Consider the following 27510-nt stretch of genomic DNA (forward strand, 5'->3'; position numbering starts at 1 on the left):
TATTATGAGCTATGTGCTTTTTGCTAAATGCATTATGGGAAAGACTCCAATCTAACCTGCGTGGGAGATATAGAAAATGGATGGATGCACAGTCCAATATTAAAACTTATTAGCTTCTGCAATGCCAGTGTCTGTGGTGTAACAAAGTCCATTTACTGAAGTACTGTACTTAAGTGCAATTTTGACGTACTTGTACTTTACCTTAGTATTGCTATTTATACTACTTTATAGCTTCAGTTAGTAGTTACTTTGTAGATTCACATTATTTATACAAGTAGCCTATAAATCAACTAATAAATTATGAGCTATTTTTATTAGGGATTTCACGATTCGATTTTAATTTTACCTTTTTTTCAGCAGTGACAGCAATGCCTAAGATCCCCTAGATGGTAGAACGGGACTATACAACAACAGTTTCTCAGAGTTTACGAGGTGCACCTGAATGCACCATGAAGGAGCCAACTCCATACATTACCTCCTCGTTGGTTTAGCTACATAGCTAAGTCAGGAAGGCAAAATGTTGCCACACACCAGTGACTTCAGGGAAGCAGGAGGATTTTCCAGTTCTGTTGTTTCTCCATCATCACCAACTCCTGCAGTGGCCATGGTGTCTGCGGAAAAGTGCAGATGCAAGCTACTGGTAAGCTAACGTTACGCTGCGTCTTATGTTACTAGTAAGCTAGCTGTCGTGTGTTATTGCTTTTGATTTTAATGATCAAAATTGAAAGCTCAGCTGATTGACTTTCTATTTAGAATCAAAATCGTGACCGTAGTTTTTATGGATTAAGCTAACCAGCACTATAAAAAGTAGTTGAAATTAGCTCCACCTTTACCAACAGCAACATTAATGATGCTTACATATTAATGCATTAATAATTATAATGCAGTAATATTACAATACATTGCTTGTTTTATGTGTTGGTTTTATGTTGTGTGTCTGATCCCCTCAAGAGTGAATAGGAGAATAGTCTCTTAAAAAGATGCTGCACTGGGATACATTGTGAGTTTGCTTTTATTATAATGGTGTTTGTTTATCAAAGCACTTCCAATTTTCATACCACTGTGTGTCTTACATGACTACATTTAATAAAACAGGATGTGCATGGGAGGAAGATATGGCTCAAACAATAAAATATACCTCCACGCATTGTCCACTGCGCCACTGCTTTTATTAACTGTAAAGCATAAGGAATAAATTATCATCCCTCCCAGCTTCTAATAAAACAATTTCCATAGTCGTGCATCAGAAATGTGAAACATACGCTTGAGATTTATGTCTCATCAGTCAATATGGGATAACTGTATTGACAGTGTTTGTCAAATTATTTATGCCAATCAAATCCTCCTGTCAGAGTAAATCTGGCTCATGCTATTATCTCATTATGTTTGTCGTGACCCATTGGGCACCATTCATGAGTGGCTGAGACAGTATGATGATAATCACCACCAAGGACTGCCATAATTATTATTTACGGGATGGAAGTGGGTGGAAATCCCCTAACCTTGCATAATTTAGATTCAGTGCTAACTTGTATGGTACTCACGGATGCTATTTGCTGACTAGATAAATTTAGAGGAGGGAAGAGAGGAATCATCTGGAATTGTTTTCGATTCGTAGCCAGAGCCATGAGCTGCTTAATTTCCCCAGCTAGAGCTCTAACTATGTTGTGGCCCTCAAACCTGTATGGCAGTAATTACAGCCAGACAAAGGCCCCAGATTTACTGGAGCATGACACCATAAATTTCAAAACTGTTAATTAAATTCTGCTGTGTTAAATGTCTTTGCTGCCAGCACTGGTCACGCCTAAAATGCCCATGTGGTTTGAATATGATCTTTTCTTTTTTTCTTCTTGGAAAGATTTCTCATGACGCAATCAGGTTGTTGTGGGGACCCTTGCCCTCTCCCCCCTCTCTTTTACTTGTCCCATTCATGCTCCCTATGTGACCCTGGCTAACATGTGGGTGAGACCAGGGAGAATGAATTGGTTTCATATGAGCGCCTGAGCTTAAGCAGAGCAGAAAAATTCATTAGTCTGGTTTCATACGGTCCCCTGGGCCCTGCAGACGCACACATGCACACACTCACACACATGCAGGTGAGATAAAGAGTGAGTGGGAATTTGTAAAAAGCAATCAGGATGAGGGAGAACAACAATAGTGTGTTAGCTTTTCCTTTAAAGACAAAAACTAAAATCAAATGTCCCAGTTGGCCTAATAAAAACAACTAAACTGCAGTAAGTCTCATTATAGTAAATTATAGTTCTACATCTCATCTGGCAGGTACAGCTCTGTGGTCACTAGAGGGCTGTCAAAGCCAGTATTAGTATGAGTCTCTGCTGCAGTTAACAGTCAGGTGCACCAAGCTGATTGTGCACAGGCTTCCCATTTGGTGTTAATAGTGTTACATGATATTACAACCCTGATCAGTTTTATCCTTAGACTGTATGGTTTTATCACCTTTAAAAAAGGTGGGTCACATAAAAAGTTCAAAAAATAAAAAGTTTAAAAAGTAAAAAAAAAAAAGGTGGGTCACAAACTATTATGAGGGTCAGCGGTGGATAGCCAGAATGGAAGTATTCAGATATTTTACTCAAGTAAAAGTACAGAAGTAAAAGCGCATTTTTGGCAATAAAATGTCCCCTGTGACTGATTTTATGGTATGATATATTACATGGCATTATTGGGTTGTTATCATTAATGTCACAATGCATAAGCAGCATTTTACTGTTGCAGCTGCTCGAGGTGGACCTGCTTTATATACAGTCAGGTAGTTTAGTCCAGTTCCCAAACAAGGGGCCAAACCCCTCAGGATAAACCTCTTGAGACAATTTTCTTTATCCATGCACCTTGGAAGTAGGTGAAGTTGTGCCAGAGATCCCTATTCTGCTGTGTTAAAATGTTCACTTATATACAGGGACCACACACACACACACACACACACACACACACACACACACACACACACACACACACACACACACACACACACAGATTTACAACTTGGGCAGTTGTCCCTCCAGTCAGCGTCCTGTGCTCCAGCGGTGCTTTAGAGGGTGGCGAGGCCTCGGCCCTGAAGATTGGATATCCTCTTCGGCTTCTTGTCATGTTGGTTTTCCACTACCATCATCTGCAATGGAGGAGAGTAACAAAGTATGTTACTGTATGCCTGTGAAACCAAGGCACAAACCTGAATACTGTAACAGGTGATCGTCGCTTAGTAAGCCATCCCGGCAGCATGTCATCATGAGGTAAACTCGGAAACAATATTAGCCACAGCGAGCATTCTACTCAATGTGTACAGAGCAGCTTTGCTATATTCCTTCTCCAGAGGGTCACAATATGGAAGCTGGGTTTGTTTGTTCAGAGCACCAGTGCTTGAGTGAGGAAAGTGCCTGCTCTCTGTTTGATATAGAGCTCTCCAAAACACAAAGCACTACCAATGCAAACTCAGAGGGATTTAGTATTATATAGTTCAGTTATATTTTCAATAGTGTTTTAGGCTTTATACATTTTTTAATTGTCACATTGATGTGTTGGGTATGTTTTATAATGAATATGTGTGTTTCTGTGCATGGTGGTGCATGAATGAGACCTCTTTGGTCACTGGCTTGTGTGTTTGTCTGTGACCCTGTTTGTGAGTTGGAGCCCATGTGTCAGTAGGTATTTTTAGCACCACCTCTCACTGGATTGCAATGGCACTCATTCGCACGCCCTCTGTGCCCCCACCCCCACCTCCTCCACCACCATCCTCATCCACCCACCCTGTCCTGTCCTCAGCTGCTTCCAATCCGCCACAACATTCACTCTCCCTGCAAGGAGCCAGCAACAGTGTGCCTGGTTTTTTTTTTTTTTTTAAGTGAGGGAGTTTGAGATCCAGCAGTGGAGACAGGAAGCAGATCAGACTTGGGTTACCATGGCAATAAAGTCCTCAAGCAAGGCGTTCAAAATTGCTTCAGTATATTAGCTGAGTTTTGTTTCTCCTTTGGGCTTCGTCCAATTTGAATATCAATTAAAATAATTAAAGGATAGCTATAATTATATGTCTTCACACACACACACACACACACACACACACACACACACACACACACACACACACACACACAATAATTGGTAAAGACAGTATAGGGTGGAGGGCCAGACAAAGAAGATCAGAGAGTACATCCGCTGGTGGTTATAGTGAATAATTCCTGGAGCTCTATTGTTAGCAACGCAGGGAGATTAGAGAAGAAAGGGAGACCATTCATTCAAGGGCTGGCTCAGACAGGAGAGGAGAGGAGAAGAGAGGAGAGGGGGAAGGGGTGAGGAAAAGGGAAGTAAAATCCTACAGTGGGTACAGTTTGAACAGAGGGCGACAGTTGTAGATGAGCCTCCCAAATGCCATAGCACAGGCTGTAGTCCTCCACACTGTCAGATGTGTGTGTTCATGTGTACAGAGGGGATTTCTGAGGGGGGGAGGGGGGAGGGGGAGAAACCGGACACCCAAAAAGAGTCTGCATCACCCCTCCCTCGTCCTCCACCTCCAGCCACGAGGAAGAGGAGACACAAGTGTGCTGCTACAGCTGAGAGGGTCTCCAGGGACTCCTGACTGTGTGAGGGGTCATCTTGAAAAACCCCAACCCCCACCCCCTCACACCAACACCCAGTCCCACCTCCCCTCAGCCTGCCTCCCTCCCATCTCACCCTCTCTCTCCCCACATTCCCCTGACAACACTGAGCTCATCACACTTCACACACATCCAGCTGCATGATCACAAGGACACTCAAGGCAGGGTCAGATTCATCCAGGAGATAGTTGAGTATCTATGAGAGATTCTGCACTGAGTCAGCCAGTAAAATGAATCTGTTAAGTTTAAAGTTCTTTCCTGTGTCTATAAGCACTGTTTGACTTCAAAAGGGTGAAGAAAAGATTGCTTGAAAGTAGTAATAAGATCATTAAAAACAGAAAATACAGACAAAAGAGGACGTTGTATCGGTAGAGTCACTTTAAAAGTCGGTTATTTGGTCCAGACTGAAATGTCACAACAACTTTTTGGATGGTTTGCCACAAAGGTTTGTACAGACAAACAACATCATGGTTCCCAGACGACGTTTCCCCAGGCTTTTAGCTTAAACCATCACTGTGCCTAAGAAAAGCCTGACAGAGCTATCTTGTTAAGAAAATATACCAACAATCTTGAATCCAAAAATAGAAAAACAACAGGGAAAAAACAGAGACGACAGGAAAGTCAGAGAGCTCTGAGGAAAGTGAGAGAAGCTGACACGACTGTTTCCTCACCGAACACCTAAAAGAGAGCTACAGGGCTGTGACGCCCACCCTGACCCCCACCCAGGAACTTTTCCCTGAGGCAGACGCTGACCCTGTGACCCCTGACACCTCCACCGCTCCCAGATCCTCTCCAGGGGCCAATCAAATACAAGCTGCCCTGGGCCTGTGACACGGATACTGACAGAGCACAGAAAAGGCACAGTAAACAGACATTGGGGGGGGCACAGGGGTGCATGTAGTCCACAGTTGTACATTTACACATACGCACACTCTCACACATGCATGCATGTATGTTTAAATCAAACCTGGACCTCAAGTCACACATGCATGTGAAAAAAGAGGGTATTTTGTGCTAAAAGGAGCTGCGGGACTTTTTTGTAGTGTGTTGACCATTGCACATCGTGGAGACATTTATTGGTTTTGGATATTCCCAGTGAAAAGGACACTGGTGGAGAAATTTCAGGGGGTAGTATGCTTGGTATGTGGTTTTACGCCGGTTCCCAACATACTGCAAGCTTCGCATTCTGCAACTGATCTGTGATGTCTGAACCCTGCAGCCCTGCACAGCTGTCAGACCATGACAGGGGGTGGACAGGCTGTGCGTGTGCGTGTGCGTGTGCGTGTACGTGTGTGTGTGTGTGTGTGTGTGTGTTGTACCATGCCTTTGTTTAAGTTGAACACTTCCATTTCTAATTCAGATGTTTGTGTTTTTTGACCATAGTGATGTAAGAGAGGTGATAAATTCCGGCTGTGTATTCAAAATGACAGGCAATAGATCATCTGTCATCCCTTCTCAATAGCAACTTTGGATGAAAATGGTAATTTTCTGCTGAATGCAATAACTTTTTTTTTTAAGTAAAGACTTTCTTTCAACATTAAACACTTTTTTCTCTGTTGAAAAAACTCCTTTCTTCTTCTTGACAGACTATTGATGTTTCAGGCAACTCATTCTTTTTCATTCTTTTTATCTTTCCTTACCTAATAACACCGAGTGCTTTCTTGTCCATGCTGACTCAAAAGTGCTATACAACTCTCTCTCTCTCTCTCTCTCTCACTCAGTGAATTCCTCACAGGATCAGACCTGCTTTTTATGCTACACTGGTTTTCACTCAAAGTGAGAATGGGTAGAGAGGGAGGAGGGAGGAGGGAGAAAGGGCATTTTAGTGACAACAAACTAAAACTGGAACTTTTGTGAAAAAGGAAGAGTGAATATGAAAAAAAGATCAGAGCAAAGAGAAAGTGAGATACACAAAGAATATGAGCAAGGAGGTGCCGGGTGGTGAGCAAATAATAGTGAAAAAGGTCATAATTTCTGCCAGGGGATTTGCAGTTGCCCGGACAACGAACAAAGCAGTGCCAGTTGGACGATGTGCACAACAGAAAATGCTGAAAAGAGAAGGGAACGGCTCTGTGGAGAGAGAGAGAGAGAGAGAGAGAGAGAGAGAACAAGGGCTGACAATTACTGCGCTCATCAGGAGGATCATTTTTTGGTAATCAGTGAGTGTCACGGATAATAACTCTAAAATATCCACAATGATTTCTTTATCATCCCTTTAATTTTCATCTTAAACTCATCACTCTATTTGTTTAGCATTATTGGAAAACAAGGTTTAGAAAAAAAAAGCTGTGCCTGTATGAGAACCAGAAAACATTAATAAATCATGATCACAGAGAGAGAAAAAAAACTGCTCGCAAGATTAGTTTTTATGTTTTTTTTTGTATGGGACTGAAAAAGGGAGGCTTAACCATTAAACACAAAAAGAGAGAGAGGAGTGCTTTGGTTGGGTTTAGCTCTGGATTGAAAAGTGGTGAGAGAATGTTAATGATATGCAGAGAGAACGAGGCCAGGCCAGATGAAAGTCCAGCTAAAGTCTTTATAAACACAAAAGACACTTGGAGAGGGAGGGAGGGAGGAAGGATGAAGGGTTGAGGATGGGGATTTGCCCCCCCCCCCCCCCCACACACACACACACACACATTTGTATCATAATAATGAATATATGATTAAAACACACATTAGAAACACGCATTAGCACACACTTAGTTAGTTCTGGAGGAAAAAAAACTGTTAATAACCTGCAATCTCAAATACATGGCACATGTAGTGGAAGATGTATTCAGATTATGTACTTAAGTAAAAGTAGCAGCACCAGGGGCACCCTGGTAGCTCACCAGCACCATACTTTAAAAATACTCAATTACAAGTAAAAGTCCGGCATTCAAAATTCCTCGTAAGTTAAAGTATAGGAGTATTAGCAAGAAATGTACTTAAAGTATCAAAAGTACTAGTAGGCCTACTTGTCATACAGAATAGCTACCGTTTAGTATGTTAAAGTGAAAAGTAAAAAATGTTCCTCTGAAATGTACTTTAGTAAATGTACTTTGTTACTTTCCACCACTGCATGGCACTTTGCTGACTTCATTTTAGTCAAAAACATTTGACTTATTGGCAAAACAAAGGATTCGTGAGATAATGTGTACATATGCAAGTTAAAAAACACACACACACACACACACACACACACACACACACACACACACACACACACACACACACACACACACACACACACATTACACAATTCACACACACCAGTGAACATTAGGCAGTAGAGAGAGTGTTCCTCTCTTCTCTGTTTATCCAAGGTGGAGCTCAGTGTGTGTTAAATTACCTTTATTGTCCCTCGCTGCTGATTGAGCACCAGCTAAGATTTCCCTCCTCTCAGTCAGACAAGTACTAACACAGACTGTAAGTCCTGCACAGCCTGTTTTTCTGACTGGTTCAACTTTTGATGTAATTCAGCATAAACATACACTCATGTGGCTCTTTTAAAACATGAATTCCCATTTCACTCCTGCTTTGCCTCGGGGTGCCATATCAACAACTCTTCTGGTTCCAGCTCCATTTCTGTGTTTTACGTGCAAACCCTTCAATCCGAGTCATTATAGCCCAGGGGCAGTAATGGTATACAGTTACACCACCAATACTCTGTAATAAAGTTTCCTTTAGAGGTAAATACCAAGGCAGTGTGTTGTGGGTCCACATTAAATGGCACAGACCAGATGCTGAGAGAACAGATAATAATTCAAGTGAGTTTACAAGTTTATATTATTAAAACATCCGTTTTAAAACATCAGAGCAAAATGTTCTTACATGCAAAGGGTTAACAAGGTGAAACGCTCTGCGTGACGCCGTATCATATGTCATATTCCCCAAACCTCAGCGTTGCTGTAACAAAGAAACTCCCATCGCCCCCAAAGGCTTCACGTTGAATTTCATTTTACAGTTTTGTTAAGGTCACAGCTCCCGCCTACGGGGAGCTCTGATTGGATGGTGTGCCTGCTGGAATATTCAATCAGACACCTTGCTCGGAGCCGTGATTGGACACAGCCGGTGCAGTTATGTAAATGAGCACCTGGTGGCGCCTGCTGGCCCTGCTGCGAAGCCCGGACTGAGGTTGGAGTTGAAGGGGCTCATATTCAGAGAGAGGGGCCGAGGCGCAGCGACCCCGGACGGTTTCTCGCTCTTTTTTTAATGTTCTCCCTCATTGTCGACAAGTTAAAAAAAAATTCAAAATACCTTAAGAGTATCAAGGGAAAGCCAGGTTGCAGGTTTAATATCAGCCTGTGCGTTCAGCAGTTTTCGGATAATTTGTTGTTTTCTGAGTTTTGACAGAGGTCGTTCACTGAGCGCAACAACTGCTCCAGAGCAGCGTTTGGATTATTCAGTGGACGCGTGTTGTTCAGGACAAAACACAGCTTTACTTCGTCTAACACAGACTTCATCTCAAAGTTTGGACTCTCTGTCAACAAACTTCTGCGTGTCTTTTAGGTAAGTCCTGACAAACTCTTTTAAACCCTTCGCGCGTTTCTTCTCTGCGCATTTTAACTGCATAATAAGCGGCTATAATAATATTGCTGTAGATATTCCCAGCTGTCTGTCTGTCTGTCTGTGGCTTGGCGTCTACAAGTCTCGGTGTGAGGCGGGCACGGCAGCTCTGGACGCTGGCCACAGACTGCTGGGAAGCGTACTGTATATGAGGGCTAGTTGCGCCCTGGGTCTCTACTTAGTTTTAACAGTCTACGGTCTCTGCACGTTTGCGTGGCAGATACATTGTGGCAGTTACCGAACGCGTAGCTGAAATATTCTGACAGTGTACATCATGGTCTAGACTCAGTTCAAACTGTTCCACGTCTTGCTAAATGTGGGTCCTTGGCAGCAGAACAAAACATTATTCACAGTCCGGATTTGTCCCAGAACTATATTGCTTTCACACGTTTACGTTTATCTTCAAAATAGACTTTTATTTCTTCCATCTTGCCCTTCATCATTTACAATCTTTACACAGTGTGATGGCCACTAACTAAGTTTTCACCAGTCATGCCTTTCTTTGCAGTCTGTTAAACTCATTCTTCACACTGCACCTCACTCACAAAACACACACACCTCACAAGTCAAACAATGGTATTTATTCTTGACATGCCAAGCTTTAAAACTGCAGACGCCTTGATGAATGGGTCAGTAAAATGTCTAATGTTTAGACCTCCACACATCCAGGTGGTGGTCACCACACCCACCATTAAACTTGTAACCTCACAGCACCACAGGTGACCTCCAGTAAGACCACCCACTCTGGTTTCATTCACCTCTGGCCTTAAATGAGCTAACCAGTCACCAGAACCAAACCTGACATCACTACAGGGCGGCCTGGCGCTGGAGAGGAGAAGCTGTGTTGATACAGAAAACATTTTTAAACTCTATGGAGGAGCCGCCAGAAGATTTGGACTTTGAACTGAATACACATTTTGTATTATTTATGAGCCACAAGAAAGCGGTGGTGAGAGTGAATCAATCATGTAGTTTGATAAATAAATCTCATATTCTCTGTGAACAAGATGGTGCAAGAATCAAGAAAAAAAGTCATGCTCAGAAAATGCATATCAGTTATGGCAGCAAGACACAGAAAGAGAGAGCGGGGAAAATGTGCGTGTGATTGCATATGTTTCTGTTACCAGCTTGTTGTGCATGCCCTTAATGCTTGCAGAGAGGCGGAGGTGGCCTGATGGAGGAGTTAACCGTGGGCTTCAGTTTGTGTGCAGAGCAGCAGGGGCAGTCACCTTTCCACTACATGAGAACTAGAGATGTGGGTAGTTTGTTGGCTGAGGGACTGAGCAGTCCAGAGGAATTGAAGCATTGTTAGACTGTTGGGAGGAGGAGGTGGGGGTGCCTTTGCTATATGCCAATAGATAGAGAGGCAATAAAAGACAATTTTCTCTCTCTCCATCCCTCCCTCTCTGCCTCTGTAGCAAAAGTAGGGGCATAAAGTGAGGAGGAGCCCTGAGCGTGTGTACACAGTCCCTCACAGCAAACTCAGGTCTTCTGGAGCGCTGTCTGATGGGCATCTGGCTGCTAAGTCTCCCACAGCATCCCACGAGAGCCGTTGGCCCTGCATAGCTGCTTTTCCTCAGCTGTGCAGTCCAGCAGAGAGGAGACACAGAATATATTAATTAGTTGGATTGAACAGTTATGTGAGTATAATTACCCGCATGCACACACATGGGGAACAGTTATTTTATTGATTAGTCTCTTGGCAGGCTTAAGAGAAATTGACATTAATTGCATAATATGATTTGTGGACAAGTATGCACAGAGCAAAGTAATTTGTCTGACAGTGTCTGTGAAATGGCTGTGTTTTGTTATTTGTTTTGTTTCAGTCTTTAGACATTTTAGGACTTAGCAACACAAGTCTTGGAAAGATTTTGACATGAAAACATTTTACAAGTTTTAATTGTTTGCATTATTGCTGTTCTGTGACTGATAACACTCTTGATGCGTGTACACACACACACACACAAAAACACACACACACACACACACACACACACACACACACACACACACACACACACACACACACACACACACACACACACACACACACACACACACACACACACACACACACACACACACACAAAGAGTTTAGTCTCCACAATGGAAACACTGCTTTGTGTAGTCTGGTTGATCATTGACCATAGTCTGTTGTCCTCTAACTGCGTCATTGTTTGGTGGCAGCCATGCTTTGTGACTTTGTCTGTGTTTCTGGTTGTAGACCATTCTGAAAAGACTTTAAGCAGGTGGATACAAATCCAAAAACCCAAAGGCAGATCTTGCACAATAGCTGAATTGCATGTTTTGCACAGTTGCCTGATCTTTGTGGCGATGTGGCCAATTTGGCTAGTTAACCACATGAAAGAACACAATGATGACAATGGTGTTTTCCATCCATAAGACAGGTCTTTTATGTGACTTCTCTCACGACGATCAAGTATTAGGCAGCAACTCAACTCAATTCTGTGTTTGCTCGTAATTGGCTCCCGACAGACCGAGCAAGGCCAGTGGAGGAATTCATTAAAGTCCAAAGACACGCCACAGTTGCAATTGCCTCCCCTCTCTACAGTCCCTTGCTAATGGGAAAATAAAACCAATTGAAGGCAGGACTCAACTGTCCACTCTGATTTCCTAAACCAATTTCCCCTCAAGTCTAGACAGCTGGACTTTTCAGTTGCAGTTGCCGTATGTGTGGTCACATGCACAGCGAGCTCGATGAGACTGTCAGAGAAACCAATTCATCCAGTAATGGGTGGTGACACTTCAAAGCGAGAACCCGGGGTGTTGTTGGGCTTTAGTTGTCAGTAAGTTCTTGAATCCATATTTGATATCCTCCATCTCCTAGTCCTACCTTTATTCAGATTAGCCCTCCATCCCACCCTGACATCCAGCATACTTTTGATCCCCTAATTGATCATTCTGGCAATCTGTCTGTCTCTCTCTGCATCTAACATGGAGCACGCATTCTCCCTCTTCATCTTCTATCTCTCCGTTCCCTTTGAAGAAGCATCAGATGTTTCATTTATCCTCCAACCCCCCTCCTCTGCCGCTCATCCATCTCAGCCTCCCTTCTCCTATCGCCCCTGTGAGTCTCCTCATTTATTTGTTTGCTCTTCCCGTCGAGTGTGCCCTGCTTAGATAACAATGTTGCTGTCTGGGTGTAAGCAAACTGGGGTTAAAGTTTGGCTGCTGAGGTTTCTTCAAAGAATTTGTCACACTATCTTATCAAATATCTCAGGACCTTGGCTTGATGCCTCCTTTCAGCTCAGGAACCTGCAGAAATTCCTTTGCATATGTCCCAAAATTAAAAGTGGCCCATTTTTGGAGGTGCTAATGTAGCTATAATATTTCATTTATTGAGATAAAAGTAAAAGATGTAAACAAAACAAAAATGTAGAAGTTGGCAAGTAACTCCTCCCTAGTGTGTAATTTCTCAACTGTATTCCATGCTTTATGACTCATAAATAATAAAATATTCTCACAAAAAGAGTACTCCACTGATTAAGCTTTGCACTCCTATAACATTATCAGACTTTGTTAGAACAAAAGGATTAAAATTGAAGCAGCAGATATTGTCCTTTTTTTTTTATTTATTTTTTTTATTCAATGCATTCTTCTTTCATGTCAAAGCCTGGGGCATACATTACCCACAATGCAACTCGGCCGTGAAACAGTTTGCTCTCAGGTTTGGGTGTGTTATGCTGGCAGATGTAGCCTCGAGCAGCTTGCCTCAAGCATCGATAAGAGGCTGGCTACAGAGGTCTAATAAGTCTCCCTCTGGAGCAGAGGTCTTTATACAAACTTTTTCATGCATGCAGTAGTTCTCCTCAGTACATGTAAACACACTTTGATGGGTAAAATTGGTGGAATCCCCCTTTTAAATCCTATGATGTTGAGTGAAGTTAAGGATGTACTGAATACAGGTTGCTAATGCTGAATCTTGCGAGCTGAAACCAAACCGTGAATCACGTCGAGTTCTTTCACACGTCTCCAACATCTGGCAGTTGAAGTTATCGCTTCTGGGAAAACTATAGACAAACCTTATGAAAGATGGAAACTCTCTCAAACTTAAAAGCCAGCGTGTGCTCTGTTCTCTCCCCCCTTGCACTTTCTTTCTTTTCAGTGTTTTTTTCCTCTGTTCAAATCCTCACACTGGTGGTGTTTTCGTCTTGATTTGCTAGCACACACCGTGCCTCTCGTGGCTCAGGAAATCACTAATAATCACTAATGGCTTCTGGCAAAGTAAGTGCTTTTGAAACCTTGTTGGAACATAGAAGAAAATCGTGTTCAACATCAAAGGTGAACTTCTTTTTTAATGTCTCTCTTCGTATGATAAATTTGAATTAAAACAACATCCACGCTGAGTAGGGCGGACCTGTCTGTCTTTCTTTCCCAGGGGTTTGGAGGGGCATATTAGCATCAGGAAACTGTTGTGTGATGTGTAATTTAGCTCTTTTAGGAGGCTTTTTTCTGCTTAGAGAGAGGAGGAGGACTGCAAGTGTGATAGAGGTATCAGCCTGTGCCTGAGGTGTTTAGTTGTAGGTGTGTGTGTGTTTAAGTGCAAAGTGCAACACTTTGGGGATCAAAATTTGCTTTTATGAGTGTTTTTAAATTTTTTTTGTCCACTGCAGTAGCTAAACCTTAAACGGTGCAAAGACATCAGCAAATCTTTTCTCTCTGCTCGGCTGTTATTCATTAGAAATGAGAAGAAGACATCTGTTAGAGGGCTCGGTTTGGCCTGTTTTTCTCACTTTGACTCAAAATGCTGAGTCTCGCAGCACTCATTCCTGTTTGACCTGGGCTCTCTGGTTTCTCTTTCTGCTCTGTTTCTCTCCAGGCCATCCCTTGTTCTTATTACCCTCCCTTCTTCTCCCGTTTCCACTCTCTGTTTCAATAGCTGCTCACTGAATGAATAATTTCCCCCCTCCTGCGGGCTAAGAGTTGCCTTTGTCCCACGCTCGCTCTGTCATTCGGAGTCTCTTCGTTCGTTTACTGCAGGGAATTTTCCTCCACCATTCTGTCTGTTTTCCAGTATGTCTGTCGCCAGCCGTTTTCTCGCTGCCCATTGTGAGAGTAACACTGTGCTGTCACATGCCTCTCCTTTCTCCTTTCACCCTATCCTCCCCTCTGATTCTCACTTGTTCTCTGACAGGTGGCAGTGAGACTGTGCAAATTGAATTCAAGGAATTGGGCTGCGGCTTGCCATCACACTGCAGCCCTAAAACGTTCTCGGTGACGGCCTCGGTGTCAAACTACCATTCGCATACGTTCTGCTGCCACAGTATCATTATAACATGCTAATGCTGCCACATATCTGCTAGATTCTCATAATCATTTTTACACCCACACTTCAACTAAGGTCAAACTCAGAACTAATCTTCCCTCACTGTAGCGGTGAAGCTTGGTGAAACTTAACTTCTAACTTTTAAGTGATAAAGGTCTAACTCACTTTCACTAGGAAGTGAAATGCCACTCCTTTCATTCCAGATGCATTATACAGAGAAAAAGGAGCTGAGAAAAGTTAAACTTCATGTAAAGACATGTATAAAGCTTCAAGCCCTGACAACCAAAACCGTGTTCCAGTTACTGTCAGTCAAAAACCAGTTTCCCAAAAGAACTTGTAATGCACTCTTTTCAACTGTTCCTTTGCTGGCACACAGAGAGGAATTCACTCTTTTATTCACCGATACATCTCTGGCAATCAGCGGGACCTATACTGACATTATAGGTCCTGCTGATTGCCAGAGGTGCTAACAAGACCTTTGCTTGGTGGGGTTTTTATTTGGTGTTGCGCTCACTTCTTTGTCACATTTCAGCTGTTACAGAACATCTTTTGTTTTATTGTAGTTCGCTCTTGTGCATTTGGTACAGGCAATCCACCATGTTGTTACAGTGTATGTATCTGATCAAGCTTATTTCCTTTGATTGCCTCTGCAGATGCCATAATATTGGAGCACAATGATACAATTAAAAAACAGTCCAGATTAAATATTGTTTGTACTGCAGGCCTCTGTAGCTACATACAAACATTTGAATCGACCTGGGTGCAGCTTATTGACTTGTTGTTCTTGATTAACAGACAAACCTGCAAATGTCTCCATTTTCTAAACAAGCTTTTAATTGGCACATAGGTTGGACAAATCAGCTGCCAAAAATGAACGTTACCCTAACAAGTACAAGCAACATTGTTCTCTGAGCAATGGAATTGTGCTATCCATAACCTGCACACTGCAGGTTATGGATAAACTGTATTCTGCAAAAAAAATAAAACAATTAGACACATAGACCTAGTTTGTTATGGCAAGACAAGAGCCCTGCAAGGGCCAAAACCTCCAGCCCTACCCCGCCAGGCCTGACAAAGTCTACAACTTTTAAGGCCCGACCTCGGCTGGAAACCAACACCAATCACTTGAACCAGGCCGAGCCCGGTCTATTAAAAACAAAAGAAGGCCCGAGCCCGGCCCGAATTGACTCAAGGCCGTTGGGTCCCAATGGGCTTGCAGACCTACAGGCAAGACCCCAATGCTTTATGCATGTATTATTGTTAACCATTTGCAACATTAATCCTGTTGAAAGCTAATCATCCGGAAAGACCATAAACTAGCTTGTGACTGTAACTGGATTTTTGTGGCCATATTTGAGTTTGAAACAATCTGATTTTGTTGTACATCACATAATCAAACGTGGCATTTCCTATTATTACTTATATATCTGCAGTAAGCTAATATCAGCTGCTATATCGTTCTAGATCTATCAAGTACTACTGAACAGTATCTACAACAAACCTGTACAATATCACCGTCAGATACAGCCTTCTACAGGCAGAGATGACTGCCTACCTCAATCAGACTCAGACTCAGACTTAAATAACCAGCTTTTTGAAGTGTTTTTGGCGCTACCCCATACTTTTAAAGCCATTGTGGTTTTGGAAATGTGTAAATATAATAGTCTGTATACATTTTAGATGTCTGACATTTTAGTATCTCAGGATAAACCCCTTTTTAGATGAATGTTGTTGTTTTCAAGGGTCTTTCTGGCTACAAGCTCCTTGTAATGCTTTGTCCCTACACTTACAAATAGGTTTGTGTGGCTGTGGTTGATGAATGCATTCTTCATTTGCCAGACCAACTTTTGGTAATCAGTCACCATTTGTCTTTGTCCGCCATGCAGATATGCCGAGCAATGCTGCAATTGGTATGGACTGAGGGGCCAAGTGGACCTGCGTCCAAGTATAAAGCAGGCAGTGAAAAGGGAGAAGACGGAAGTTTCACTCTTTAGTTTTGATTGATTTCAGCTTTGTGTATTCGCATGCTAATGAACCCAACTTTATTACATTCATTCTCTTACCCTTTTTTGCACTACCCTCGAGCCTCGGCTTATGAGCCTCAGAACTAAACCAGTGTTAGCTTGTAAATTTTAGACATCTTAGCAGTGTTGTTGCAAAGCACTGCTTTTTCTGTGCCACCAGGAAGATGTGTTTTGAATTGGGTATTTTTCGCCAGTGAGTCATATGATGTTCAGCACAACTTAACTATTCCTGGAAACATGATTTATTTTACAATCCCCTTACCATGCTTCCTTCAGTGTTTCATCGTGAATCACCACCTACTTCAGTCATCCTTTAGTCACACTTTCTCCTTTTCTCCTTACTGCTGTTTAATTTGTTTTTCTGACTTGGCCACCATTGCTGCCTTTTCCTTCAGCTTTCATTACCCTGTTTAACTGACTCATCAGTTCTTTCCTCCTGCTTCCTCACCCTTTAGTTAAACTCAGGATGATCAGATACCACAGTCATGAGTGGGACTTCCTTGTACAGATGAATAGTGTGACACACATCTGTACAATTTGATGACCAATGTATGACACTATCACCGGACTTCACTCGTCTCTTCCTGACATACGGGTCACTTGTAGATTTCACTGTAGGGCATTAATAAAAGTGCCCTGCCTGTATTTTCAGTTCTAAGAGCAAATGTCTCCAACCATCATTGCTGACTAAGGGGGAGTAGTTGTGTTGTTTCCATGCTGAGAGTGAAGGAAATATTAGACTGAGTGATATTTTAATATTTAACCAAAGTAATCTGAAGGAAATGTTTCAAGATCAAAAAAAGAACTCCATGGACAGATTTGTGCAGCCAAACAACTTACAACTGCCCTTGGAGTGGGTCTTAGGTAAAAACAAGGACACAGTGGCCCCGCAGGGATCAGTGTTTTTTCACACCATCCCTGAGTCACACAGAAACAAGCCTGTTTACAGGAAAGCCATCCAATGACCTTGCTTCTGCAGCTTGCACAGTCTCACCCTTCAAAGTGATGTGAAATTTGAAGATTAATTAATGCTTTCTTCTCTCCAGACTCAGAGGGTAGTGGTGCATACAACCTCACACTGATGGAAATCCAAAACAAAGAGCTCACCACTTTCTGTCTCCCAGCAGCCATTAGTCAGGTCTAACTGAGGTAGCGTGTTACTCTATCTTGCTGTGATTGGATACTTCACACAATGAGGTCTGTGTAAGGACGAGAAACCTAAGGCTTAAAGGGTTTAACTTATTAACTACAAATCATATCCTTTATATCACTGCCTACCATTTTCAAAATGATACATTTGAGATACATTTAGTATCTTTTATGCAATAGTTGGTTTCCCTTGCATATATTTACTGTTAACATACCTATAACAGTAATTAATCATAGTAAACATGAGGTATCAGTGTTTTTTGTCAGCATTAAGTTATCGCCTATTAATGCAGATGAGAGCAGGGTATGTTGTAACAAGACTACCAGTCTACTTGTTTACCAACTAAGTTGCTAATCAGCTTATCAGTCATTCGTAGACAAAGTACAGCTGAGGCTGATGCCATTAGTTTCACAGGTAGTGGAAATGTTAAGGATTCACCAAAGTTATTACAATTCATCCTGTGGAGGACTTAAATGTTTGTACCGAATTTTATGGCATTCCATCTAATAGTTTAGCCATTTCTAACTGACTGACCAATCGTTACTGCCTTATCTCCAAGAATGCTCAACCAGTAAATTTGGCTGCTATAATCCTGCTGTTCAAATGGTTTGTTGTTCTAAAGCCAATCATTGTTAAAAGCATTTTGTGAGTTTTCTAGTTTCTCGCTTTTGAAATATTGTTGTTCAGCAGGCTCTCTTGAGTCTCGGATGTTGTTTATGTAATTGTAACAAAAAAAGTGTACAAAATGAATGTGATTGATTACCTCTCTTAGGTTTCAAGTTTCTGCAAGTTGATTTTATACTGACCGTCTCGGACTAATGGCTGTCTGGAATGTAAAAGCCGATAGTTACGATATTCTCAGCAGTGATGTAAAGCATGCACAATTTTGCAGTTAATGGGCTAAAACGTGCAAAACTACCTGAATAATCCTTTAGGTGGACCGGCTTCATTATAAAACTAGAAAGAATAACAAATGCAAACGTTTGGTTCCAACACGAGGGGCTCGCTAGAAAATACGCTAACCAGTGCCAAAGCTGTCCTGCCAGTTTTTCACTGAAGCAATCTAATTATAGAGACTCTGGCAAACTATCTTTAATGATGCAATGGCTGCTAACTAAAAACTCCTGTGCGTTTCTCTGCTCTTGACTCGGTCTCTTTGTGTTTCGTTGTGTGGGAGAAACAGCAGCTGCTCATAAGTATTCATTAGTCCTGCGTATGGATTAGCAGAGACAAAATATGAGTGTGTAGATTGGGCTCCACACTGTGCTGCCTCCAGAACACAGCAGGTCCTTCTGCTTCTCTCTGAGCACTAACCACAGCTGTTCAACACCACTTGACTTTTCCAACAACAATGTTCTCGGATGGTTGTAGCCACTTTTGTTCCTGCTCGCCAAACCATTTTTGTCGCTGATTTTATAATTTTAATTAAAGATTATTTAATTTTTTCCTCTTTTGTTTATAATGCCTTCTTCTCTGTGGTGTGTCGGATAAAAGCTTGCTCCCCTGTTTCCCCTTTCATTGACAAAACGGTGATGAGATGCTGTCGAGGATAATGTTCATATCACGGTTGTTATGGTGATTGCCTCTGATTTGTGGCCCCAGTCATCAGATTCTCAGCTCTGATTCTACACACAAAGAACTTAGTCCAGTAAGCCCCATATTTCAGCCTTTTGTCATCTGGCATACTCGCACACATACTTACTCATTCGGACAACTTATGTGTTTTTCAGCCTCTCTTCCTCTTCCCGCAACACATGCACCATGTATGGGTTGCGTGTGTCCCCGTTCAGGACAGCTGCACTGGCTGGCTATCCCTGAGATCTCCTCTGTGCCCACAAATGCGCCCCACGCACCAATGCATATACACACCGTACGGGGCCATAAGTCACCCTCTACACACACACACACACACACACACACACACACACACACACACACACACACACACACACACACACACACACACACACACACACACACACACACACACACACATCCTCGCTGCTCTTGTTCCACCGTCTCCGCCCTGTTGTGCCTGAGCTAACTCTACTATTCACTCCGTTTCCATACATTCCCCCTCCCCAACTCCCTCGACAAATCCCCCCCCCCCAACGATCATCTGTCACTACAGCTGTGTGTCAGCTGTCGGCCTGTCCCAGTCTAGTCAGAGATGAAGCCGAAACACAGAGGGTCTAAAGGGAAGACAGCCTGGCCTCTCTGTCTCTCCCAGCTGTCACTCCCACTTCAGACCTCCACTTATCATGAGGTTTCTTTCCTCCCTCTTGCTTCACCACTGCAAGTCTTCCTCGAAGACGTCTCAAAAGTAAAATGTACACGAGGGATAGAGCAATAAAATGTGCTTATTTTTCACATCCTATGTCATTTTGAAAATATCATAGATCTACACTCTGTTGCCAGTTTATTACTGAGGTACACTTAGCTAAAACTACTTCAGTCTAATACAGCAGTCCTGTAACAAGAGCCTCCTCTCTTCATGAAGGTTAGAATCTTCCGTTTCTGTTGAAACCGTTAAAGAGAGGTGTTGATTCAACATTATGATCATTTTGTTGCTGTGGTTTGTCGTTTCATTGAATTATATTGAGTTACTCTGAGAGATGTTCCTAATATTTTGTCATTCATGGTAATGATGATAAACCAAATATTGGTAACACCTGTCTGCATATCACAACACAATTCAACACAACCACTAACTACAGCCTCCAAAATGATCATCCAAGGTTTGAATCAGAGTCACGACTAGCCACTAGACGATTTTATCTAGTGGATCATTTGATGTTGCTACTAATTTCTCTACAGGTGCAAGTGTTTTATCTATGGTGTTCTTATTATTGGATTTTATTTTACCCATTTGTTAAATGCTTTCATGATTATTCAATTGGTATGAATAGTGTCTGTTTTATACTATGTATAATGTATTTTATACTGTGTATAGTGGCTTTACTATTTTTCTCTGTCTTTGTTTAAGTCAGCTAACTAAGACAAATTACCATCAATCATGTTGATAAAGCCGGTAGTAAGAGTTGAATTTTGAATTAGTTTTAGCTCCCAGCACCTCAATGAGAGAGCTGGGTGTGTGTAGAAGTTTAGGGCAGTTTATGGAACAAGGGATTACGGTATTGCTGTCCAACCACGACAAAGCACATCGCAAATTGTGGGCGCAACAAAGTTTACTTTGCACTAACCTAGCACAGACCATGTTTGTGTCCCCATCAATTCAAAATACTTTGACATCTGTCTTTCTCTCTCACTCAATGGCTTTCATTTCTCCAATCTTACAGCTTCATCTATTTGTTATTTATTCCAAACAAGCATCTGCGACCGGGTGCTCCAAATATGCTCCGCGCTATTAGGGGAAAGTGGGTTTGAAATCGGTTTCAAATACAGAAGGAATACAAAAATTCTCTGGGAGTAAATGTGGCTAGCTAATTATACCATCTTCAATTACCAAGCTGTTTGGACCCTTTCTAAAGGCAGCACGTAGCAAGCAGCAAGTATTATTATATCACGGTATTCTGCTGCCAGAGAGAAAAACAAATTAGTGTGTGAAAGTGGCCTTTGTTATATGGCTTTGTGCTTGCTCCTCTGGGGTTTGGCCCATTGCTGCGCTCGGCATGCAAAACTCAGAAAACCAATGACTGTGAGACATACTCTGTGCTTTCCACTAAGAGGATTTGATTGAGGTAGTTATCGATGGAGATGCTGAGCCTGTGAGCCTCAGCAGCCTCAGGCTAGAACCGTATGTGTGCATGTGTAATGTATATGTGGGTGTGAAAATAAAACTGTTTTGTGTTTTGGTGGTGGTTGGTGCAGTTTCTACAAGCACAGACAAGAATCCTAAATGTCTCTTTTTCTGCGACAGGTATGCCTGGGGACATCATTGCGTCCCTGGACAGGTAACCAGGTGTGTCGCTGCTGTCATGGCCTTGCCAACCCTGCGGCTGTTTCCGGTCACTGTGGTCACAGTCCTGGTGGCACTGGTGTCGTCTTCAGGGGATCATGAGTGGCACTTTAACCCAGGTAGGATGTGGTGTACACACATGCAACAAAGAGAACCATCAGCTTCTACTTCCCCTCTTTTCCTCATGTCCATTTGCACAGCAATCGTCGGTCCTGCTGCTCTGACATTCTGCTCACATTCTCAGATCAGTAAGGCTCGTTCTCCGTCCGCTATCAACAGGCTATCCTGTGTCCTCTCCCTGTCTGCCAGCCAGTCGTGTGTAATAGGAGAATGAGATAGCTGGGCTGGCTCGTCAAGACCGCTAATGCACAAGCAGCTCATGAAAGTGTCAGTCAAAATGTCGGAAGGGAGCGCATGAGGGGCTAGTAAATTAGAGCCAACCAGGTTTAACCAGAGGAGACTGTTTCTGACTGCAGCAGCTCGTCTCTGAATGAGACTATTTAACGATCTAAGAGCACAGCGTGAAGCAGCTTAGTCTATAAAAGAGAAAATCCTTGCATTTGAGAAACTGGGTCCATCGTATGTTTGAACTTTTTGCTTTATAAATATAAAAGACTCAAATGATTAATAGATTATTCTAATTAGAGCTGAAACAATCAGTTGATAAATCAATTAGTCAATCGACAAAAAATGTATCTGCAACTATTTTGATAATCAGTTTCATTTTTAGGCAAGCTAGCGTAGCTCTTGTGATGGCAATATTGTCTGAACGACTTTGAAATTGATTTATCGACTAATTGTGTCTGCACTAAATTAATCTACGATTTAAATTATATTATGTAATTATATTACTTCATTACATTTTATTTGTTTATATTTAAACTTATGGTAAACATTTTTTGTCTTAGATTTAGCTTTTACTGGTATGATTTTCATTTTTGTTATTTAAATGAGCATTGTTGCAGGTGCATGGCTGGGGCTTAAGATTTTTATGGCCAACACGACTACTTCTGTTATTGTTGCGCACGTGACTAATAAAAAAAACCTTTAACCTTGATTTGTAGCTAAATTGATGGAAATGGAACAGTTGGAGATAGATGACCAGACTGTGGTACAACACACACACCAACACACAGTTTGTCCTGTTGAAACAACTGAATCCATCTTGACAGTGTGTGCAGGAAGGTTAAGTGCGTGGGCCGAAGTTTTATGAAAAATGACAAAGTGAAAGACCCACGGAGCGAGAGACCGAGACAGAGAGGTGAGAAGATTGCAGATAGCGGGGTGATGACGGCTGATGTGTGATGATGTAATAAAATAGCGTGCGTGCGTGCGTGCGTGCGTGCGTGCGTGCGTGGCGTGCGTGCGTGCGTGCGTGCGTGCGTGCGTGCGTGTGTGTGTGTTGCTGCACCCGTTGGGGTTTTTAGGGTTTGTCATCCAGCCCAACATTCCTATCCGCTGACTCAATGACAGAAACTGAGTTAGACACTCACCCGACCCCCCAGCTCTTTCTGTCACCCTCAGCCTCCCCCCTCCATATCACTGTCAGTAACCATTTCCACTTTATCACTACTCAAACCCTCCCTCAGCCTCTCACCCTCCACCCGACACCATCTCCTCCACATGACTGACTTGAGAGCGGATAGCTGGGTAGTTGGGTAATCCCTGCCTGGGACCATGCTATCTGGATCATTTGATAATGCTGCCGCTGGACCGGAGTCAGCACAGATATCAGAGACCTGTCTGTGTTCTTTCATTCACCCTTGGTTTCTTTCTCTTGTTTGTTCTCTTGCTGCAAATCCCTGAGCAGTGGTAACAGGAACAGGGGCTGTGCAGGATCGCCAGAGCCCTGAGGAGGTGGCTTTGTGTGGGATGGAGAGTCGGAAAGACAAAAGGAACAGGAAAGGTGTAGTCTCGGAGAAGACGGGTCACAGTTTCTTGCACTGGATACACTGTCTTCAGATTAATTTGAATGTTGATGTCACTTTAGAAAGGACAAATGAGACTTGCAGGAATAAGTGATGCAAAACACTGCCATTACGTTTGACATGAGCTCATTAGTACAGGCTCTGCCCCGAGAGATTCTGTAACAAAATAAGAGGACAGGAACAATTTATTGTAGAGTTTGGTATTTTTTCTCCCTCCTCTCTGTGTCTGTGTGGGTTATGAAGCATGAAGTCCGGAAGTTTTCCCAGAGATGACATAACAACATTATGCTCCGTGACCAATGATGGCTGCTGAAACTCTAATGGAAATATTAAGTTTCACTTGGACATGTGCTCCATACAAATGAGAATGTTGCTCATTTCTCTCCCCTTCTCTCCTCTCTCTTTCCCCTGCAGCTCAGTGTCGTTACGCCTTGGGGATGGAGGATGGCACCATCCCAGACTCTGACATCACTGCCTCCAGCGCCTGGTCAGACTCCACTGAGGCCAAACATGGAAGGTAGGGTGTGCGTTCATGCGCGCAGGGTAGAAAGTTACTAATTACGTTCCTCCTACCACAGTAATCAAATGGCTTTTACTTTACTTTCCCTGTATGTTGTGTGGTTACAGTCTAATAACTGTAATCCTGTTTAAATAGTAATTTAACACCCAGCATCACTGCTGCTCTGTTTCACCTGTAACACACCCAACAGTGATGTCACGGTGTACTGACACACCCTGGAGTACAAGTCTACATCACTGCAGCAAAGTGAAAAGTTAAACCACTGAAGGTCAGCAAAATTATAAAGAAATATGTAATATTTTTAGCTGGTGATGACTTAGATTTTATATGTTGTTTAGTTACAATTAAGATGGTATTTCATTCAAAGGACAATAGCATTTTTGGATCTGTGCCATACAGTTGACAGATTTCAGAAATAATCTTTCCTAACATTGTTGGCAGTCATTTGTTTGTTGTCATCGTGAGATAATGCAGTGCAGACTTTTCAAGCCAGTTTGCAACTGCATCACCATGCAATGAAAATGTAACCGTGACATAAATGAATGCATACTTGGTGTTCACTGTGATGGATTACACAACTCAAGTAAGTTTCATGAGTGTACTATTTGATGTCGGTACCATACAGAAATGAAAAGAAACCAGTGGAACAGTAGTAAAAGTACATTTTAATTTCTGAAGCTTAGCATCATGGTTTGCAAAACAATTAGCTGTGATGTAAAAAATTGAATACAAAATTTAAAACTGGCTTGAAACCTTTTTACTCAATTTAGAAAGCTTCTTATAAAGAAAACATAATCACTACTTTGAGTTAGTTGGTACTTGATAGGGTGTATTTAATAGCCTTGTCCCAGACTTCAGATCTTAATTTCCACCCACATTTGTTTGATTCATATACAGTAGAGTATGTTATGTGTAACGAAATGGTAAGTTCATCTCATTATCTGGCTACATTATCTGGCTACTTGATCAGTGTTGATATTAATACAGTCAGGTACGGGTCAGGATGTCACATTGGCCATTTCACATGGCTAGTAACTGAGTAACTTTAGTCAGTGTGAGTGGTCTTCTAACGACCTACAATTGTACTAAACTTACTGTACTTTGGGGTAAGTGATTTACTTATACTTGTGTACACATTAAGTCAAGTAACAGTAGTTCTACAGGAATTACATATTGTTGTACAGGAACACATGTCAGTGTGGACTGACGTGTTGTCTGCATGCTTTTTTTTTTTTCTTCAGTCTGTTGGTACCGTGCTTAAGTAATTTGTCTGAGGTCTATTAGATTATGATAGCAGATGATAGTGTGTGTCTTTGTAAAACCCACTAGGTAATTATATTACCACCATGTCTGTCTGGCAGTGAGGTCAGATTCATGAGAGCCAAGTTAGGCCTGCAACATGCTAATGTGTCTGTCTGTCTGTCTGTCTGTAATGGCTGGGTCTCTTGGCCTTGACCCAACATGTCTAACCATGTGGAAATGATTATTAGCCCAACCTGTTTTTAAGAGACCTCGGGGAGACACTGAGAGAGAAAACGGCGGACATCGAAAACAAGTGACAGTGTGCTGAAAGCTGCAGAGAAATTAATTTGAAGACAGAGTCTGAGGGAAGGTATTGCGTTAAGGGAGGGATGCAGAGCTGGTAGGTGTTTTTCTTTGTGGCTGTTATTTCTCTGAGGCAGTGAAACGTTAGCTTATTGGTGTGAGGGAGTGGAGAAAAGTTGGAAGGAAAAAGAGAATTGATAACAAGGGGAGAGGGATGAATTGTTGGCTTGTATTAAGGTAGGAAGCAAAAAAGAAATGGAAGAAAATGAGGTACTTGGCAGAACAGCGTGTTGTAATGTTAATCCTGCTGGCTGGTGCACGGTGGACTGAACTCTGCCCAGCCACATTCCTCCTCTTTCCCTCCTCATCCTCTTCTCCCTCCGTCCTCCTCCATCACAGGACACTTTGTGGAGCACTAATGTGTTGATATGATCTCGCGGTTTCCGGCTGCATGATCTCACCCACAGAGGGGACTGATTGAAATGCTAGCGCCACTGTCAGTGTGACCGAGTTGATATAGTGATTTGTTTTGGCGGTCAGAGCATCAGCTTTCATTTTGAGAGAAGCCCCACAGTGGTCAGAGCGTGGTTGTGGCCTGGCGTCTGTTCCAAAGCTCCTTGTACGAGTTGATCCGACGTCACAGACACACCAAGCCAAGTTTGTGGTCTTGATGTGGCCAATATGTGGTGGCAGTATGGACTTTTCTTCTCAGGCTGGATTGAGGAAGGTCCCAATTAGTGAAAATCTTTTAGTGTTGCATGTGTGTGGTCATGCTTGATGTAAGATTAGTCCTGACTTTCTACACCAGATCTTGCTGTGAGTTTTAAAGAGCCAGTAAATTTCACTTGCTCCTTTCATCTCTTTTCCTCTCTTCTCTGTTTATTCCTGCAGTCTCTCTCTCTCTCTCTCTCTCTCTCTCTCTCTCTCTCTCTCTCTCTCTCTCTCTCTCTCTCTCTCTCTCTCTCTCTCTCTCTCTCCTGCCTACTGTGCGTCTTTTTCTCTTTGAAACATTGACCCACTTAGTTGTGAATGTTTGGCTTCTATGAAATCAATATGTATGGTGGTATGGGAGGGTCAGACTGTTTGTATTGAATTCTTAGTTGTATCTCTGCGTGCTGCAGGCACTGTAGGTTTTGATGTAGTCAGTCTTGTTGTGGGTGTGTTTGTATCTCTGCATGTGAATGTCAGGCGTGGGACTGGGATTTCATGAACCTTTTCAGTTTGTATTTGACTTTTTTTTTAATGTTTTCGTTCTCATTTTGTTCTCTAACCTTAATAAGCCTCTGTTTTTGTTTTCGTTCTCATTTTGTTATCTAAGATTAATAAGCCTCTGTTTCTCGAAGGTTGAGTACTGGAGAGGGGGATGGAGCGTGGTGTCCTGCAGGAGCCGTTTTCCCCAGTGGATCAGAATACCTTCAGGTCAGACGCTACGTTTGCTCTGCTCTGATTTGGAAGCAGCGCTCAGTACAATCATTGTATTGTTTTTTTGAAAGAATAAGATGTAATTGTTGTCAATTGTGATTTTATGATTATGAAGCTAATATAAAAAGCTGTTGATGATTTAATATCAGCAATGATTAGTTTGTCTTTCTTTAACTTCAACAAATAACTCAAATTGAGAAGCTTCTATCGCTTGCTTATAAACGGGAAGATCTTCCTACAGACAAACCAAAGATGGTGCATAATGAGTTAGCCAGGTTGCAAGTAACCTATTCTTATAGGGCAAAGGGTTAGCACCGTGACAAGCGTATTTCCCAAAAAGTCACCCTACTCCTTTTAAATCTACCCAAGATTTAGAAGTGTGACACATTCAGCTGTCTATACACTATGTCTTCCAGGGTTTTCGCAGGGTTTTAAAAAGTCTAAAATTAAAATAATGTAGGTCTTAAATTAGCAGAAGTATTGTGTTCTAGGGCTTCCAATAATTTTAAACAGGTGTTAAATTTCCATACATCCATGTTACATTACATGTCATTTAG

The 27510-nt window shown here is 42.2% G+C and overlaps 1 protein-coding gene across 4 annotated transcripts in view; it reads left to right on the forward strand.

Moving 5' to 3' along the window:
• Positions 1-8964: 8964 nt before the first annotated feature.
• ddr1 (discoidin domain receptor tyrosine kinase 1) overlaps positions 8965-27510 on the forward strand; it is a 39284-nt gene continuing 20738 nt past the window's right edge. For all 4 annotated transcript variants that reach the window (XM_039805676.1, XM_039805677.1, XM_039805679.1 and 1 more), the window contains exons 1-5: positions 8965-9101; positions 10577-10798; positions 21500-21657; positions 23881-23983; positions 26875-26950. In XM_039805676.1, the coding sequence (XP_039661610.1) occupies positions 10797-10798; positions 21500-21657; positions 23881-23983; positions 26875-26950 (339 nt within the window). In that variant the 5' untranslated portion in view covers positions 8965-9101; positions 10577-10796. The remainder of the gene's footprint in view (positions 9102-10576; positions 10799-21499; positions 21658-23880; positions 23984-26874; positions 26951-27510) is intronic.

This window comes from Perca fluviatilis, chromosome 7 (assembly GCF_010015445.1).
Source record: "Perca fluviatilis chromosome 7, GENO_Pfluv_1.0, whole genome shotgun sequence".
Classification (NCBI taxonomy): Eukaryota; Metazoa; Chordata; class Actinopteri; order Perciformes; family Percidae; genus Perca; species Perca fluviatilis.